A 20556-nucleotide genomic window follows, 5' to 3' on the forward strand; every position below is an offset into this window, starting at 1 on the left:
AAGTTTGACGACCATATGATAGACAGGATTAAAGGACTCTAGAGCCATGAGGGCACTGGGAGTCAACTACAACAACAAAGGAAGAATGTCAGTGAGAAAGCAGTTGACGAAGAGCATACAAAATTGCATATAGTTCTGCCGTGAATATGTAAAGGCAGACGACACATACAGGTGCAGGCAGGAAATACAACGGAGTAGCTTACACTGCCGGTAGACTTAGACCCATCTGAGAAGACGGAGATCAAGCGTGAGTGTGAAGAAAAGTGATTAAGGAAAAGGCGTTTCAGAACTGTAGGAGAGGTAAAAGCTTTAGTCATGATGGTCAAAGTTCTCAATCGACTTGAGAATGGTCCAGGACGGACCGAAACGTCGTCGTCCCTTCACCTTCTAGTATGTGGTCTGGTCAACATACTTTAGCCACGTTATTGTGACCCATCGCCTGCATAAGTTAAGGACCTTAGAGCATTCAAATCGGAGGTAAGAGATATGAGGTGACCAGGACAAACGAGTGTCAAACGATTCTGCTAAACCCCAGAAGTTAAGCAGAATCCTTAAACAAAAGACAATTACCATTAAGCGACAAAGGGGGTTCGAAGAACGACCTGTTTCCGAGAAAAGGTCATAGAACAAGTCTTAGCCGGAGAGATTTTGAAACCATGATTGGTGGACCAGGACGACACGGCATCAATCGCAAGTTGAAGCCGCCGTTGGAGGATAGGCGAGTCATCTCCTTGACTGCAGAGGGTAACATCGTCAACATAAAGAGCGCTGAAAATGTCAGGGGGAAGGGAGAAAAGAAGACCATTGAAGGCAACCAGGAAAAATAGTACTGCTCAGAACACTACCTTGGGATACACTTTTGTATTGCCAAAAAGAGGCAGAGAGAGCGGTACCAAGCCACACTCGAAAGGAACGATGTGAGAGGGAAAGAAGGAAGAGAAGAAGGAGATTACTACGAAGGCCAAAAGAACGGAGTTGGGACAGAATTTCGAATCACAAGCATTTGTCATTCGCTTTCTCCAGGTCAAAATGTACAGCAATCATGGAGTTCTTCACAGCAAAGGCATTACGAATATTGACCTCTATGTTCCCAAGAATATCAGTCGTGCTGCGACACTTTCAAAACCCAAATTGAAAAGGGAAGATGGGGTGATAGCGTTCCTAGAACCATATCTGGCGGACATTTACCATACGTTCAAATGAGTTTGCAGACACAACCCATTAAACCAATAGGGTGCAAGTATTAGGGTATGAGAACCCATTACCCAACGCTTTGCCATAGAGAACCCTGATTATAAATAGGAAGAACAACTTCCTCAAGCCAGTTCTCAGGGACTGACTCCTCCTCCTAGACACCGTTATAAACATTTCGTTAATACTGAAACGTGCATGGAGGGAGATAGCGAAGCATCTCATAATGAACAACCACTGAGCCCGCCGCCGTAGAACCGCAGAGGGCCAGGGTAAACTAGAGTTCTGAGAGAGAAAGAATCATTATAGTGAAGCTGAAGATGAGTGCGAAAATCTAAGGGACAAGATTAAAGAAGGGGCGTACGAGTAAGGAAAGAAGGAGGAAAATGAGAACCGGAGCCAACAGTCGAAAATGTGTGAATCCAGTTCGGACCCGACCGATGTTACTGCTCGTTCACACAGCTCGTAGAGTTAGGGGACAGTGATAAGCATAGTCCAGGGTTAGTCACTGTCTCTGAGTATGCTCTACCAGAGTGCCTCGTGAGTCAGTACAAAACAAAAGAAATACAATACTAGGATATAGAAACATGCGCATAAAATATATATAATATAATATGAATTCAAGAATATTCATGAATTTATCACTATATAATCAGATGGCAAATCAACACAATAATATATCCATTGTCTCCAGATAAAGTAATCAACTACAACGAAACTAGATTAAACGTTAACAGACTTATCAGACATGATGTTCCCCGACTGCAACCCGTTCTCGCACTTTCGTATAGTCAATATTGACTTATTAAATACGTGCATATGTGACATACTAATTTATTGTGAATATTTTAGTTTACCTTGAAAAGCTTCATAGAAAACACCGACCTTACCTAACCTTCTTAGTATGTTAAGATAGCCTCTGATTGTTTCGTAATTACAATTATTACTTAACTTATTATAGGTATAGGTTTAGTAATAATTGTAATTACGAAGGAATAAGATGCTTATTTTAAAATACTAAGAAGGTTAGGTAAGGTTGGTGTTTTCTATGAAGCTTTTCAAGGTAAACTAAAATATTCATAATAAATTAGTATGTCACATATGCACGTATTTAATAAGTCAATATTGACTATAAGAAAGTGCGAGAACGGGTTGCTGACTGAGTGACTTCACCAAACTGAGGTCTCCCCTGACTCTCTACCCACAATTCCCTGCTTCCGCCTCCATCCAGAAGAGGGATGGTAAACAAGTAATTTTACTTTAATTCAACAAATGAGAAAAGCAATAGTTCTCATGTGGATATGAATAAAAACTAAAATGTAACTGCAATCTATATAAATAAAAATGGAAATGTTCGTTTGTTCAAAACCGCTAATCTCCGAAAGTTCTTCACCAATTGCTTTGAAATTTTCACACAATGATCCATTCGCATCCGAGCGGGTTTATATATACATATTATATTGATATCACGTCTGTGTCGGGAAAAAAAACATGCTTTTTCAGAGAATTTTTTTTTTATCATGTGAGGGAAATCTTCGAAACCTCTTTATATATATATATATATATATATATATATATATATATATATATATATATATATATATATATATATATATATATTATATGGTATATATATATATATATATATATATATATATATATATATATATATATATATATATATATATATATATATATATATATATATATATATATATATATATATACCATATACATGCCTCACCTGTGACATGGAAAAAAACAAAAAAGAGTGTCATCTCTGTTTGAAAAAGAGCGCCATCTGTTGGACGTAAGAGCAAAACACGCTGTAATCTCCGAAAGTTCTTCACCGATTGCTTTGAAATTTTGACACAACGTTGCATTCGAATAGGCGCGTTTTTTTCTATGCCTACTATATAGGTGGCTCACCTGTTATGGGTAAAAACATGCGTTTTTAAAAAACCGCAATCTGTTGCACATAATAACATGCTATAATAAATATGTCATGAATTCCATTTCAATGTTGCCGATTGTATTGATAAATTTTATTTTCAAAGATTTCAATTTACTTCATTTTTATTGAATTATTTTGTGTGACATTGTGTTGGAATTGAGCTGTGTTGTTTACCATACCGTTCATATCGTAAGTATAGGTATAGATGCCACACCTGTGACCGGTAAATCTATGCTTTACTTGAAAAACTGTGCAACACACATGCTATACTAAATATGTTACAATTCTATTTCAATGTTTCTGATTGCATTGTTAAATAGAATTTTCATAGATTTTGATTTATTTTCATTTTTATATATTTATTTTGTGTGAATTGTATTGGAATTGAGCTGTGTTGTTTACCATACTGTTAGTTCGTGAGTATAGTTTATTTTTTAATTTTGTCATATTTTCATATCAATTTTTTAACGTTTTTTCTTATATTTCAGTGATGGGAACATCAGATCACTTGATGTTCCCAATTTTCTGATGAAAACATCAGACCATTTGGGAAGGCATCAGACGAGGGAGTGAGAGATGATTGGGAAGACGAGGGGACAAGGGAGGGGGTAATGGTGGGGAAGGACCTGGTCGACGACCGGGCTGCGGGGACGCTAAGCCCCGGAAGCACCTCAAGGTAAGGACAAGGGGATAGAGGAGTTTGGGATGGTGTGGACGAGGGGATGGGGGAAATGGAAAATGGTGGGGAGGACAAAGGGACAGGGGAGTGGGGCAAGGTGGGAAGGAAGAGGGGATGGTGGAGTGGGGAATTGTTGGGAGGCCGAGGAGACGGGTGAGGGAGGGGGGATGGTGGGGAGGACTGGGGGACAGGGAAGGTTGCTGTGGTTCTGTGGTTTGCTAGTATGTAAATAATGTAAGTTACAATGCTACATGCTTAATCAAAGGAAAGTCATAATATTATGAATATTAACAGGTAACATCTAGCAACTGCCACAAATGTACATGTACAATCATTTGGTCCAAAAGCACCACTATAATACAGGTATAATACCTGTGGAAATATAGCAAGCCCGCATCATGCCCCACTATGCTGCCAAGATATACTACACATTTCAAAAGTATATACCTATAAGAAATAATTTTAAAGAATTTTACTTCATAATAAATGATGTGAGTATCCATTAATAGGGAAATGTAACACACCCTCACATCCGGTGAAAAAATGCAATTGATTGATGATCAAGGGCATTTTTTCTGAAAGTAAGAATGTATCAACTAAAATGAAAATTTAAAATACACACATCTCATTTCATGGTACATCATACACAAACTCCTGGATAAGGCATGAGAAATAGCATTTTGCCTATCAGGAATATGTTTAATCTCTTCATTAAATTCTTGTAGAAATAAGGACCAACGAAGAATCCTTTTGTTCTTTATCTCTCATCATACTGATGAATACAAGGGGATTGTGAACTGTATACACTAGCACTTTATTATCTGAAGGTAAGTTTTAAACTTCTTAATAGATAAAATTAGACCTAGTGCCTCATTTTCCACTACTGAATAGTTCTTCTGTGCCTTATTAATTTTTTTTGAATAATAGTACACTGAATGTTCAATGTTATCTAGACCCACTTGTATAAGAATTGCCCCTATTCCAAAATCAGATGCATCAATATGTAGGATAAAAGGTCTATGAATAGAGAGCTGGCAAGAACACGTGATGTAGATAGTATACCCTTTAAATTCTGAAACAAATTTTGGCAGTCTTGTTTCCACTTAAACTTGCTTACGCAACAAATTTATCAGTGGGGCAGCAACTGTAGAAAAGTTCTTACAGAACCGCCTGTAGTAAGCACACATACCAATAAATCTTTGAACTCCCTTTTTACTGGTTAACACTTGGTAGTCCACTATTGCTTGTATTTTATCTTGCAAAGGACGTATCTTACCCTGTCACACTTCATGTTCAAGATAGACGATAATACCCTTTGCCCAACTACACTTATTGACATTCACTGTTAAGTTTGCACTCTGCAATACTGTAAATAATTACTTAAGGGCTGACAGATGGTCTGTCTAACACTTACTATGCAAGACTATATCATCAAGGTCGGCCCTGAAATTTGCCACGTCCTTAAGTAAAAAATTCATAAGCTTCTGGAAAGTGGCAGGTTCATTTCTCAAACCAAAAGGCATTACGTTAAATTCATACGCACCAGCAGGTGTAATAAAAGCTGTCACTTCCCTAGCGTAATTACTTAGAAAAATCTGATAATAGCCCTAAGATATGTCAAGTTTAGTCACATAATTTGCGTGTCCATTCTGATGAATACATTCTTCTAAAAGTGGTAATGGGAAAACATCAACAGTGGTGACTTTGTTCAACTTATGATAATCTACACATAACCTCCAAGTTCCCCCTGGTTTTGGTACCAGCAAACAAGGAGAACTCTAAGTACTTAGGCTTGGACGGATAGAGTTTTGTCGAAGCAGATAATCTACTTCCTGTTGGATGAGTTGTCTTATCTCGGGATTCACTCTGTAGGGATGCTGTCGAATTGGAGTACTGTCCAGTAGTTGGATGTCGTGTGTGATGAGATGAGTCTGTGTGGGAATCTCCCCAAACAGATTAGCATGTGTGTCCAGCAGGACCTGGAACTCCTCTCGCTGTTTCTCCTGTAAATGACATAGTATCTCCTTCCCTTTGGAACTGGAACTAAGAATATGAATGTTAACATCGTTCCCCTCATTACAATCCTCCTCAGGTGGTAACTCCTCCTGACTAAAACAAGCTACAACACCTGGTCCACAATAGGCCTTCAAACGGTTGACATGCACAGTCATTTGTTGTTCTGAAAGTGTAGGGTTACACACTTTATAAGACAAATCTCCCAACTTTTCTATCACTTGGTAGGGCCCTTCAAACCTATGGGACATGGAAGTCCCTAGACGAGATTTACACACAGAAATCACAATAGCGTGATGCATCAAATGAACAAATCCACAAGGGCCGTGGCGAGGATTCGAACCTACATGAAGTAAGGGCGAATTTCCTACAAGGGAAGTAGGGGAACATGAAGTAAGGGCGAAGAGGGAGAACGGCCTTTTGACAAAGCTCGAGTGCATGGGGGAGTTGTGTAAAACCCTGGTTTGTCTCGGAGAGGCTGCAGGATCCAGTAAGTTCAGTAGAACTTCGGTTTCAACTCTTTTGACCATGTCGTAGCTCAGTCGATAAAGGCAGCATCTGGGATGATCTCGGACGTAGGTTCGAATCCTCGTCACGGCCCTTGTGGATTTGTTCCCTAGACGAGGTTTTAACACCAACACCAAATCGCCGACTGCTAACGACCTGAGCTTTGCCTTGAACTTCTTGTCATATCGGTGCTTCATCTCTTGCTGAGTTTTCCCATGATGTTCCATAGCCAACTCTTTTGCACGACATAACTTGTTCTTGACATCACTCACGTAACGACCACTCTGATGAACAGAGACATCACCCATCAACTTCTCTTGAAGCATCTTCAATGGACCTATTACCTGGTGTTTGAATACGAGATCAAATGGAGAACAACCAAGTGACTCTTGTAACCTCTCTCTGGCTTCAAAAATAACAAAAGGTAGATTTTTGTCTCAATTACGTGGCTAAGTCTCCCCTGTGATATTCAACATCTGTTTTAACGTTTGATGAAAACGCTCAATTCCACCTTGACTTTGTGGATGATATGGACTCGAATAGTTATGTTGAATCCCATGTGATTCACAAGAGTTTCTGAAAACTATGGAACAAAAGTTTCCCCTAGTCTGGATAACACGAGTCATCCCAAACAAGGAGAAAAATCGCTCGACACTTGATAAGATTATGAGCCTTAGTGTTCCTTAAAGCATATGCCTCAGGAAATCTCGTCATCATACACATCAAGGTGAACAAAAACATATTACCTGACTTAGTTCTCGATAAAGGACCTAGACAATCCATGGCAACATGAGAAAAAGGTTCTTCAGGAACTATAATAGATTGTAATGGGGCTCCTCGTACTCCTGCCTGGGCCTTCTACTGTTTGGTGAGGGATTGTAGAGTATCAAGATTACAATCTTCTTCCCATCCACTGTCAGAGTTCCATGTATGAAGCTCGTGCTTTCATTGGTACCCGGATTTTCCAGCTCATCAAACTTCCATTTCCGCTTTATTAGCAGTGCCACTCCTCCCTGTCTCTGTGTCCTTTCTTTTCTTATCACCTGGTACCCCTCTGGAAAGATTGCATCCGAGATCATGCCATTTATTTTAGTTTCCACTATTGCCACTATGTCTGGGTCTGCCTCACTAACTCTTTCTTTTATCTCTTCTGCTTTATTGGCTACCCCATCAGCATTGGTGTACCAAACCTTGAGACTCTTCTTGGAAACTCGGGTGTTAGAGTTCCCCCTTTCACCAGGGGTCTGGGGGGAACTGGGGGGTGTCTGGGGGGCAAGTGGGGGCTGTGGGGGTGAGTGGGGGGGGTGCTAGGGGGGTGCTTGGGAGTGCCTGGTAGGCGAATGGGGTCTGGGCATCTAGGGGGGTAGGAAGGGCATAATGGGTCTGAAAGTTAGGGGTCTGAATAGCATAGGGGGGTTGAGAAATAGAGTGAGACTGAGAGTCAGATAGAGGTTGAGAGGTTGGGGCGGAGAGGGATACTGAGGGCGGAGGGCTGAGATGAGAATGGAGCATGGGTGCTGGGAGTGGAAGAGTGGGTGTATTAGTTAGGGGGGAATCGGGGGTAGGTGGGGGTTTTGGGGTAGAAGAGGGGAAGAGGGAGATGGGGGAAGGTGTTAGGGGGTCACAAGGTGAGGGGGTTAAACGTGGGCTGGAGGTGCATAGGAGGGGTGAGGGTTGGGTGGGGTTTGGGGGTGAGTGGAAGAGGGGTGCAGTGGAAGCTGGGACGGAGTAGATGGAATTGAAGTCAATGGGGTAGAAGGGGCAGGGGAGTAGGAATGGGTAGTTGGGGAGGGGGGATGGGAAGGTGGGTTTGGGGAGGGCATGGATTGACCCACTGGGGTCGTTGACAGGTGTGATTTAGCAGGGGCAGGGGAATCGTTGGGGAGGTGCAAATGTGGAAGGGAACAGGGGGGTTTTGGGAGGCTGAGGCAGGGGGGAGGTATAGGAGGGCTGAGTTGGGGAGGATGCGACCTGGGAGGTGGCCTGGGATGTGACCTGGGAGGTGAGACTACCTGAGAGGCTAGTTCGGTGTCATTGTTGCCATCTATTCTTGTGGGCTATTTGCTCATCTTTCGTCATAAACCTCTCTATAAACACATTGTAATGGGTTTCACTTCCTCTGAGTAAATGCTTGTTCCTCATTTTGTACTCCACAGCCTCCTCATTGGAGAATTGCACCAGAACAGGTCTATTCTTGGTACAATTGTAAGGTCCAACCCGGCGGCTGATATCCACCTCGTGTTCTGCCATTCCTGTTCCAATACATCTCAATATCTCGTGCAATTCGTATTTTTCCATTTCTATTCTCTCTTGTCTTGTTGGTGCCCCAGATTCGAATAATCCATGTATTATAATAGACTGTCTCCTCAGTAATTCATTGTCATGCTGGTAGCCTGTCCCCTGGGGATTCTCCATCCCAACCGCAGTCACTAACCCATCCCCCACTAATCCTCTGTCCTTAGCCATGCTGTTAATCCTTCCTAATTCGTTTGTGATACGAGCACATTCCCTCTCCCAGTCCTCTCTTCCCTTCCTAATCTCTTCCTGAACATAGAGCATAAATTCTTGTTTCTGCCTCTCTACCGCATCCTGTATTTGCTGAAATACCTCACTTTTAATCCCTTGAATTAGATCCTCCATCCAATCGCTCCTTCTCTCTACAAATTTCCCTATTAATTTGTCTATAAATCTGTCTTCCTCATCCCTGCTGGTGATTGACCTTGAACCCCTTCTAGTCATTGCAGTAACAATCTAGCCAAAAAGGCGCTCCTCAATACCTTGCATAATCTGCAGCACAAACAGGCGAGAAAGTACTCCACGCAGCTGGTCAAGATGTGAGGTCGCTGTGTCCCGCGTCACAGCTGGTGAGGTCACTAGTGTGTGTGTGTGTGTGTGTGTGTGTGTGTGTGTGTGTGTGGCTACAACAAGTCACGGGTACCAGTACGGGATAAAGGTGACCACCGTATCCACTGAATCAACATGGTGTTTATGGAGGAATAAATCATCAGAAAGAAAAGGGTCAACATAACTAAGAAAAAACTATTTAGTCCGCGTTGCAGGACCAAACAAAATCTGGAAAGTATTAGATTGGGAAGGAACCATGTGCGTTCATGTGTGAAGGTGAAAGCGCCGAGCACCCCTGGTAAGAGAGGGGGGTAAAATGCGCAGTTGTGACAACAAGAGACGGAGCAACGCCAGGTGTTGAGGAGGTCACCAACGGGGATTGCGGCTCAACTCCGCCACAGAGGTGCGAGGGGAGCAGAGAGTGTCAGTCGGGAGAGTCAGAGAAGAAGCATGGTCAGGGCCCAATGTAACGGAGGCTACTAAGCCCGGCCTTCCAGAACACTAACTCTGGGGCCTGGTCACCTACCCCACGAGTCTGAGAAGTTAAGGGAAGGTTAGAAAAAGGCATAAAAACATGCAGGAAAATTTTCATCCATGAATAAACCACAATTAGAGGACAGGACACCCGACTAGACGGACCCCCCCCCCCCCTCCGGAGTGCATCGTGGGTATACGCCCCGCAATTGCCACCTTAAAAACCGTCAGTCCTTAGAGATCGGGCATAGACATGAAGGTAAAGTTTGACAATAAACGCTCGACCACGTTAGGTACCACAGTTCTGGGTGAGAGAGTGTGCCTCCCCTAAGACTCAGCGTCAAAACAGTAGAAAACATCAAAAATAACAAATCAAGAATGGCAAAACGTCTGCAGGAAGGGAACAATCTGAAGGAAAAGAGTTGGGGAGGAAAAATTGAACTTGTGAAAGAGGAAAAATGCTACCAGCAAAATTGGAGAGGACAGCGGCAGGAGCACAAGGCTTCAAAAGTACAGAGGACAAGCTGTCCCAGAGAGCACCACACTCCAGCAGCCACCCACCCAGCTGCCTCAGGATAGTATCCGGCTGGAAAAGGAGGGGGGGGGGAGAGTCCTAGGCCTTGTATAGCGTACATATGTACTATATTAGGCCTCAGATATCGTGTATTGATCCTATGAAGGTTAGGTTAGTTTAGTTTGTCTTTACATCATAGATAGATAATCTTTTCCTGTTTGTCAAGGTTCAATAGTACCGATTTCTACTTTCTAACTGCGCTGTACGTCGGTTTATGAGCTATGGTCGTCATCACAACTATAAGTACTAACAAAACAGGAGGATGGGCTGGTTCTTGCTTATAACTATTTTTAATATTTTCTCAACCGATAGATAACAATTTGCACATGGCTCTGCTTGAGATTTTCTATATGGAATTTACATCCTGAAATTTAATTTTGCATAAAATGTTAATGTATCAAGACACTTTCCCAATTTTGGAACTCTATAGTTATGCTTGTTTTATAATAAAATAATTACTTAGACTGTTTTTCCTTGACAAATTTATAATATAAATCTTTATATATAATTTTTCCTTCACTCATGAAACAACAATGGAAAAACAGTAAATATCTGAACATCAAATGAAGATAAACAAACATCCATGTGACCTTAAAACTTACCCGCATTCCAAACACACTCCTGAGTAAGGCAAGAGACATGTACTGACATATTTTGTTGCCTAACCGCCCACCATTGTTCATAGAGACATACGGCAGCGAGCAGTCTGTAGGAGTAACCAAAGGATTGTTATCGTATACTAGACTTGATTACTAAAATTTTTGGAAGACAATTCATAACCAAATCGTTAACAGTTATTGAAAAATAAAAATTAAATTTTGAAGTAAAATACATAAAATTACAAAACGCATTTCGCATTGAATGAGCAAGCATATTTCTTTTCAGGGAAATAAATGACCTTGAAAAAACATTTTGTCTAAATTTTCCAATGGTGCTAAGCGACGGCGTGGCTCTCAGTTACAATAATATCACAACTGAGGGGGCAGGAATTATGAGGGGAAAGCCTAATTCATGTGTGGAGGTGATAACGCTGAGCACCTTTCACAGGGGAGCAGGGGAATTATCCCTAATTCTAGTTCCAGTTAATAAATTATTTATTCAGAGGAAAATCCGTAAGCAATATACCATTATAGGGGGACAAGCTTGCTAAATATGAGTTTCTGTTTTCTTCCAATCATATGTTGTTCCTGTTCATACTAAAATGTACCATAATTTATTTAATAATGATATTAAACTAACAGAACGCTGCTAACCATGACTCCCAAATCTCTTTGGATAGAATAATTCCAGGAAATTATTCTGAAATCCATCTGGGGCATAATATATATTCAAAGTGCCAACTTGTTAACTTTTCTGATGCTAGAAAATACCTGAAAGTTAGAATAAATGATGACCAAACCACACACATGAAGATAGAGAGACGACTACAGTTCGGTCCATTCTGAACCATTATCAAGTTGATTGTGATGGGAGCGAAATTGTTGTCTTAGATTCAGCTACTCGGAACAAAAAATTACAAGTATCATGGGGTTATGATGAGCCCGTAGGAGACTTAACTGGCACAGGAGTGGGGCTGTAACTGTGGGTAGAGCGATATTGATTGATTGTTGATGATTAAGCCACCCAAGTGGCGACACGGCCATGAATAGCCCATAAGGGACGCTAGGTTGTTGTTTTAGATTCAGCTACTAGAAACTAAAAGTTCCACATAGCACGAGCTATGGTGAGCCCGTAGTGGACTTACCTGGCACAGGAGCGGGGCAAGTAGCACGGGCTATGGTGAGCCCGTAGTGGACTTACCTGGCACAGGAACTGGATTCCTTTTATACTATGGAGGCACAGGCATTAAATAAGGCAAGTGCCGTGAGGAGCAGGTAACAGAAAAAGATAATTCCTAGAAGAAGGTAAGAGTAAGGCGAAAGGTACAAATTGGATGAAAGGTACGAATAGGATGAGTGAAATATTTGGATGAAGGAAGAATCATATAGGTAAGAGGGGTACGAAAAATAAAAGAAAGAGTGGTAGGATTATGTCATGTCAAGTTTGTTAGGAAGGTTAGAGCATTTGAGTTCGCAGATCAGAATAAATGTCAATATGAGGGAATTTAGTTATGTTGATATCTGACCTAAAGTGAAGTTATCTAATAGTCAATGTCTCTCCTTGTTTGAGTGTGAACCATGGGACCTACGAAATGCTGACCTCTGTAGAGTATATTGTGAACGACGGAAATGTTCATGACTTATTTTGGGTGTCCATTCTTGCACTCACAGCAGTGTTCTACCTGATGTGCAGTCCACACCTTCACATAAGGAAAATATTCACAATTGAATAATGTAAGTTTGTATGAAGGTAATCGCCCATCCAGCAAACAAAATAAGCTTATTTATTCATTCATTCATTTATCACTAACAATTAAAAACTTTATATGAAAAATAACTTGGTTGTTAGAAAATATATTTTAAGAATGGTAATATATAATCCAATGTATATATTCCAGTAGCAGGTCTATAGGAAATAATTGAACAACTAGTCAGCAGAGGAAGAACGGATACCCCTTATCTTGATATTTGCAATTATTAAGAAGCTCCTATTACAAAAAGATAGCTTATTGACAAACATTTTTTTTATTTTTTCTATTAATAAAATTTGTCCACTTCAACTAAAACTGTATTGATTTTTTGTATTAATCACTGACAAATGAAACTTCTAATGTAAATACAAATTATACAATACATAACAATAATATGTATAATTTGCTATTATTTACATATGCAATTTTTAGTATACTGTTATTTTGACTTTTTATTATGTAAATGTTGAACTGTAATTTTTATGTAACCTTTCCCAATTTTAGATGGACAACCGTTTCTGAATGAAGCATTTGATTTTGTGTGATTGTCTCTCATTTGGTTAAGGAATTGGCATTTATGTTAAGCTGCATTTGTTGAATTTTCTCTCTCTCTCTCTGTCTCTCTCTCTCTCTCTCTCTCTCTCTCTCTCTCTCTCTCTCTCTCTCTCTCTCTCTCTCTCTCTCTCTCTCTCTCTCTCTCTCTCTCTCTCTCTCTCTCTCTCTCTCTCTCTCTCTCTCTCTCTCTCTCTCTCTCTCTCTCTCTCTCTCTCTCTCTCTCTCTCTCTCTCTCTCTCTCTCTCTCTCTCTCTCTCTCTCTCTCTCTCTCTCTCTCTCTCTCTCTCTCTCTCTCTCTCTCTCTCTCTCTCTCTCTCTCTCTCTCTCTCTCTCTCTCTCTCTCTCTCTCTCTCTCTCTCTCTCTCTCTCTCTCTCTCTCTCTCTGTCTCTCTGTCTCTCTGTCTCTCTCTCTCTGTCTCTCTCTCTCTCTCTCTCTCTGTCTCTCTCTCTCTTTCTCTCTCTCTCTCTCTCTCTCTCTCTCTCTCTCTCTCTCTCTCTCTCTCTCTCTCTCTCTCTCTCTCTCTCTCTCTCTCTCTCTCTCTCTCTCTCTCTCTCTCTCTGTCTCTCTGTCTCTCTGTCTCTGTCTGTCTGTCTGTCTCTCTCTCTCTCTCTCTCTCTCTCTCTCTCTCTCTCTCTCTCTCTCTCTCTCTCTCTCTCTCTCTCTCTCTCTCTCTCTCTCTCTCTCTCTCTCTCTCTCTCTCTCTTTTTTTTTTTTTTTTTTTTTTTTTTTAAACTAAGACTAGGATTCATAAGGGATGCCTAATAACATACCTATTGAAACTGCAAGCAAGAGCTGTTATCCTACCTCAGCTCATCTGAAGCCTACACCTAGAAACTCATTTATTACATAAGAGTATACTTTGAAACTAACACAATGGGAACTACCATATATTTAACTTATGTAAGCTAAGTTGAAACCTACTCCTAGATGCCCATTTATTTCATGAGCCTGGTATTATTTGCTTTAGAAGGAATAGCCTTTATTCATTAAAAAACATTAAGTAACAATCATATAAGGAACAGGATGAGCTTGTAGCCAGCTGTGTGCCAGAGTCTTCATGTGAACAGTTGACCTGATCTCCCGTGTATCAATCTGTTGAGCGAACAAGTTCCAGATGCGAGTAAGTCTCGGAAGGAATGAACGCTGATGGAGTGATGTTCTTGAGAATGGCACTTCCAGCATGAGACTGTTGAAGGTTGAGAGCCTAGTGTTACGAGTGGGAACTACTGGTACTCCACGGAGTTGGGCCAAGTGCGGAACTTTAAGGATGTTGGCCTTGTACATAACAGTAAGACCAACAACGTCCCGACGGTGTTGCAGGCTCTGATGTTCAGACCGTTCCCACCTGACTTGGTCAAGACTAGAGATAAGCCTTCTAGCCCGTCTCTCCACTTTGTCCAATAGTCTGACGAAAGATGGGGGGCAGGCAATCCAGGAAAGGGGTGCATACTCAAGATGGGAGCGAACTTGAGCTTCATATAAGGTTTTGCATCCCTTGCTGTCAAGAAGATATGAGATGCGCCGTAGTGCTGTAAGTTTCCTGGCTGCCTTTTTAGCTAAGTTTACCACATGGCTCTTCATTGTCATTGAAGAGTCGAACTTCATTCCCAAGATGTCAAATTCTTCTGTGAACTCTAGGAATTTGCCACCCATTTGCAGTTCTGTCCGATTCGCCAAGTGCAGTCTAGTTATCATCATCGCTTGAGTCTTCTCAGCCGCAAATGTGACCTGCCATCTCCTACCCCAGGTAGAAATTGCTGAAAGTTTGTGATTAATGATTCTTGCAGCAGTTAGCATTTCCTCCTTTCTGTATGTAAAGGTTAGAGTACAGTCATCAGCATAGGCTTGAGCTTCAGGAATGAGATGAAGAAGATCGTTGAAATAAACATTCCACAGCAGAGGGCCAAGCACACTACCCTGTGGAACGCTGGCACCAATTGAGTGGCTATCGGATTCTGCTCCATTGAGGACCACCCTTAGAGTCCGTTCTTGAAGGTAGTCTTTTAATAACACTAAGATGGAGCCTGCAATGCCTAAAGCTTGAAGCTTCACTGCTAGTCCAGAGTGCCAGACCCGATCAAAGGCTCCTGCTATATCTAGGGCAACAACACAGCTGATCTTGGACTCATCCAGTGACTGATGCCACTTAGAGGAGAGATTTAGCAAAAGATCAGCAGCAGATCGGCCTTTCCTAAAACCATACTGTCGATCACAAATTAGCCGATGACGGTCAAAAAATGATGTCATTTGCTGAGCAATTAATGATTCTAGGATCTTGCCAGTAATGGAAAGCAGTGACACAGGTCTGTAGTTACCAACTACTGAGCGGCTTTTCTTTTTGTGCACTGGAACAACGTCTGCCTTCTTCCATAAGGAAGGCCAAATTCCTTGAACTAGGCACAGTTGGAAGAGGCGCGTGAGAGGTGGAGCCAACAGGTCAGCGCAGCAGCGTAGTAGTCTTGGACTGACCTTATCTGGCCCCACAGCTTTGCTTGTGTCTAGCGTGTTAAGGAGATGGAGAACTTCAGCCTGATTTATAACCACTTCAGTCAACTTAGACACAGTGCATGGGGCAAGATGTGGAGGCTGACGTTCAGGATCAGGGACCTGCATCTTGGAAGCAAAGTGGTTTGCCAGTAAATCAGCCTTCTCCTGATTGCTGGTTGCCACAGTACCATCTTCTCTGTTTAGAGGTGGGATTGTGTCCTCAGATGAGTACCCCTGCCGATCCTTCACCAGGGACCACCAGACCTTGGATCCAACCCTTCCAGATGCAAGTTTTCTTCGAGTTTCGGATTCCCATCTGGATATAGCCCACTTTTGAACTTCTTTCATTATTCGACAAGATTGTCTATGAATGTTTCTGTTATGAGCAGAGGGATGCCGTTTAAATCTCCTCCAGGCCTTGTTTTTGGCCTGGAGGCCTGGAGGTTTTTGGCCTCTCTCTCTCTCTCTCTCTCTCTCTCTGTCTCTCTCTGTCTCTCTCTCTCTCTCTCTCTCTCTCTGTCTCTCTCTCTCTCTCTTTCTCTCTCTCTCTCTCTCTCTCTCTCTCTCTCTCTCTCTCTCTCTCTCTCTCTCTCTCTCTCTCTCTCTCTCTCTCTCTCTCTCTCTCTCTCTCTCTTTCTCTCTCTCTCTCTCTCTTTCTCTCTCTTCAGCTAAAGTGGAAGGCGGGTGACTGACTACATGGTTCTAAATCTTCTTACGATACACTTCTGTAAAGGTTTGTCACACTCTTCCTAAAGAGAGCTCTCACATCACTCAAACGCAAAACTCTCTCTGACAAAATATCAAATATCTCACTCTACCAATTACTCGCTCTCCTTTTAAAAACACGTCACCTATCTCCTCTCACTTAAACCCATTTGAACCTTTATGAACTATTACAATGATACCCACTTCTCTCTACACCTCTAAAATACTTAAATCTCCCTCTCACAACCTCGCGAGGCATGCTTTAACACAAAAATTCCTTTTACATCGGAGCACCTTCCTTGAAAACCACTCTTACAACAAACACGTCACTCCACCTGTGCTCAATCACTTGGGCTGTTGATGCTTACCAGGAGCACGGGGACCGGGATGAGTAATGAAACACGGTAGATACTAAACGTAGAGTTTATCATTTTTCAATTATACTTTCTTCCACTTAACTTCAATCTCATACACCTACTCACCCTATCTCTACACACTCCCTCCTCCTACTACACCCTCCTCACCATCCAACCATTGGCTATCACACTATCTCAAGGAGGTGGAGCTAATCCCATGCACCCCCCCCTAACGCCAATACACGTCCCCTAATTATTCACCTGGACACCTGGTGCTTACCTGTGCACCACCTGCCAAGGTGGAGGGGACAGGAATTAGCGTAAATCAACCTACTCGAGATTATTAAGAAACTCTCCTGCACTCCCTCTCCATAGCCCAAAGGTCTCGGATTCTGTTAGAATGAAGATGTACAGGTTAACTTCCGATTAACGAACAAGTATAAAATATTTGTACATGTACACGAGCAGTTAAAGTACAGCATAAAATACTGTGCAATGTACGTTGCAGAGAAGTACAAATTAGTGAACAATGTAGAAAAATATTGTGTACTACAAGCTACTGTGTGACGAAAAACAAAGAAGTGTTTTTCAAAACTCAGTATAATACATTTTACGGTGAAGTATGACATTATACTGTGTAATATATGTAATTAACTGTATCGAACAAAGAGCAGTGTAATGTATGTTACAGTGTAGTACAAAATATAGTGTAATACAATGTTGAAATGTAGAACAAAATGCTGCCAAATACAAATGATTGTGAAGTACAAAGTAAAATGTTGTACAAGTTAAGGTGTTGGACAAAATACAGTATAATACATGGTACAGTGAATAAATTACAATAAAATACAAGTTAATGTGTAGAAAATAAATTTGGTATATTGAAGGAATGTGCTAAGTGAGCATGACGTCATGAGAGAGTCGGTGTGATAACAGCGAGCATCACAGGCAGCTGATGGTGAGACACAGAGGATCACAGGCAGCTGATGGTGAGACACAGAGGATCACAGGCAGCTGATGGTGAGACACAGAGGATCACAGGCAGCTGATGGTGAGACACAGAGCATCACAGGCAGCTGATGGTGAGACACAGAGGATCACAGGCAGCTGATGGTGAGACACAGAGGATCACAGGCAGCTGATGGTGAGACACAGAGGATCACAGGCAGCTGATGGTGAGACACAGAGGATCACAGGCAGCTGATGGTGAGACACAGAGCATCACAGGCAGCTGATGGTGAGACACAGAGCATCACAGGCAGCTGATGGTGAGACACAGAGGATCACAGGCAGCTGATGGTGAGACACAGAGCATCACAGGCAACTGATGGTGAGACACAGAGGATCACAGGCAGCTGATGGTGAGACACAGAGGATCACAGGCAGCTGATGGTGAGACACAGAGCATCACAGGCAGCTGATGGTGAGACACAGAGGATCACAGGCAGCTGATGGTGAGACACAGAGGATCACAGGCAGCTGATGGTGAGACACAGAGCATCACAGGCAGCTGATGGTGAGACACAGAGCATCACAGGCAGCTGATGGTGAGACACAGAGCATCACAGGCAGCTGATGGTGATGATCCTCTGAGACACAGAGGATCACAGGCAGCTGATGGTGAGACACAGAGCATCACAGGCAGCTAATGGTGAGACACAGAGGATCACAGGCAGCTGATGGTGAGACACAGAGCATCACAGGCAGCTGATGGTGAGACACAGAGCATCACAGGCAGCTGATGGTGAGACACAGAGGATCACAGGCAGCTGATGGTGAGACACAGAGCATCACAGGCAGCTGATGGTGAGACACAGAGCATCACAGGCAGCTGATGGTGAGACACAGAGGATCACAGGCAGCTGATGGTGAGACACAGATCATCACAGGCAACTGATGGTGAGACACAGAGCATCACAGGCAGCTGATGGTGAGACACAGAGCATCACAGGCAGCTGATGGTGAGACACAGAGCATCACAGGCAGCTGATGGTGAGACACAGACTGTGATGGAAGACTGAATTCTGGTCAGATTAGACCAGTGTGACGCAGGCGCCAGTGTGACGCAGGCGCCAGTGTGACGCAGGCGCCAGTGTGACGCAGGCGCCAGTGTGACGCAGGCGCCAGTGTGACGCAGGCGCCAGTGTGACGCAAGCGCCAGTGTGATGCAGGCGCTAGTGTGACGCAGGCGCCAGTGTGACGCAGGCGCCAGTGCGATACAGACGCTAGTGTGACGCAGGCGGCAGTGTGACCTAGGTGCCAGTGTGACGCAGGCGCCAGTTTGACGCAGGCGTAAATGTGACGCAGGCGCCAGTGTGATGCAGCCACCAGTGTGACGGAGGCGCCAGTGGCAGGAGAGGAACATTCCCATAAGGAAGTATTATAGTGTCTAATGTTATACTGTCCTTTGTGACGCTGGCGCCAGTGTGATGCAGGCGCCAGTGGGAGTCGAAGAACAATTCCATAAGGAAACAATGTTATACTCTCCAGTATGACGCAGACGCCAGTGTGACGCAGACGCCAGTGTGACGCAGGCGCCAGTGTGACGCAGGCGCCAGTGTGACGCAGGTGCCAGTGGGAGTCGAAGAACAATTCCATAAGGAAACAATATTATACTGTCCAGTATGACGCAGGCGCCAGTGTGACGCTGGTGCCAGTGTAACACAGGTGCCAGTATGACGCAGACGCCAGTGTGACGCTGGTGCCAGTGTGACGCTGGTGCCAGTGTAACACAGGTGCCAGTATGACGCAGACGCCAGTGTGACGCTGGTGCCAGTGTGACGCTGGTGCCAGTGTAACACAGGTGCCAGTATGACGCAGACGCCAGTGTAACGCAGGAGCCAGTATGACGCTGGTGCCAGTGTAACACAGGTGCCAGTATGACGCAGACGCCAGTGTAACGCAGGAGCCAGTATGACGCTGGTGCCAGTGTAACACAGGTGCCAGTATGACGCAGACGCCAGTGTAACGCAGGAGCCAGTATGACGCAGACGCCAGTGTGACGCTGGTGCCAGTGTAACACAGGTGCCAGTATGACGCAGACGCCAGTGTGACGCTGGTGCCAGTGTAACACAGGCGCCAGTGTAACACAGGCGCCAGTGTGACGCAGGTACCAGTGTGACGCAGGCGCCAGTATGACGCAGGCGCCAGTGTGAGGCAGGCGCCAGTGTGACACAGGTGCCAGTGTAACACAGGCGCCAGTGGGAGGCAGGCGCCAGTGTAACACAGGCGCCAGTGTGACGCAGGCGCCAGTGTGACGCAGGCGCCAGTGTGACACAGGCGCCAGTGTGACGCAGGCGCCAGTGGGAGGCAGGCGCCAGTGTGACACAGGCGCCAGTATGACGCAGGCGCCAGTGTGACGCAGGCGCCAGTGTGACGCAGGCGCCAGTGGGAGGCGAGGAACACTTCCATAAGGAAACAATGTTACACTGAAGTGTAAGGGGGTCAAGCGAGACTGTCATCCACTTGTTTGTCTGGTGTAACAGACCATTATGAGAGTTGTGGTCCAATGTAAGAAATTGTGTAATTAACTTGCGGCTCACTGAGGTTAAGAACAGTATAATGACTAATGTGCTGCAACACAAGAGTCAAAATGAGATAAGAGACAGAATGTGACGACTGAGAAAATATACATGAATAATGCATTTAAGTGAGCATGAGAGACAATGGGAAACATACAGGATGATTTGTTGTTGTTGTTTAAGATTCGCTACTTGGAACAAAATGTTCCAAGTAGCACGGGCTATGGTGAGCCCGTAATACAGAATGAGCGAGACAAGCACTGAGCCTTGATATATATGACCATTGGATCCATAATAGTCATGGATGCATATAACGAGACATGAGGGAGAGACTTACTGTGGAGG

General features: G+C 43.4%; 1 protein-coding gene across 1 annotated transcript in view; it reads right to left on the reverse strand.

Moving 5' to 3' along the window:
• The window catches only part of LOC123760817 (galactoside alpha-(1,2)-fucosyltransferase 2-like), a 215164-nt gene that overhangs the window by 51902 nt on the left and 142706 nt on the right, over nucleotides 1-20556 (reverse strand). Inside the window, exons 3-4 of the mRNA XM_069328418.1 lie at nucleotides 20549-20556; nucleotides 10839-10942 (exon numbers count right to left, since the gene is read on the reverse strand). The exon at nucleotides 20549-20556 is cut by the window's right edge and continues 88 nt beyond it. Coding sequence (XP_069184519.1) covers nucleotides 10839-10942; nucleotides 20549-20556 — 112 coding nt within the window. The remainder of the gene's footprint in view (nucleotides 1-10838; nucleotides 10943-20548) is intronic.

Source organism: Procambarus clarkii, chromosome 21, assembly GCF_040958095.1.
Source record: "Procambarus clarkii isolate CNS0578487 chromosome 21, FALCON_Pclarkii_2.0, whole genome shotgun sequence".
Taxonomy (NCBI): domain Eukaryota; kingdom Metazoa; phylum Arthropoda; class Malacostraca; order Decapoda; family Cambaridae; genus Procambarus; species Procambarus clarkii.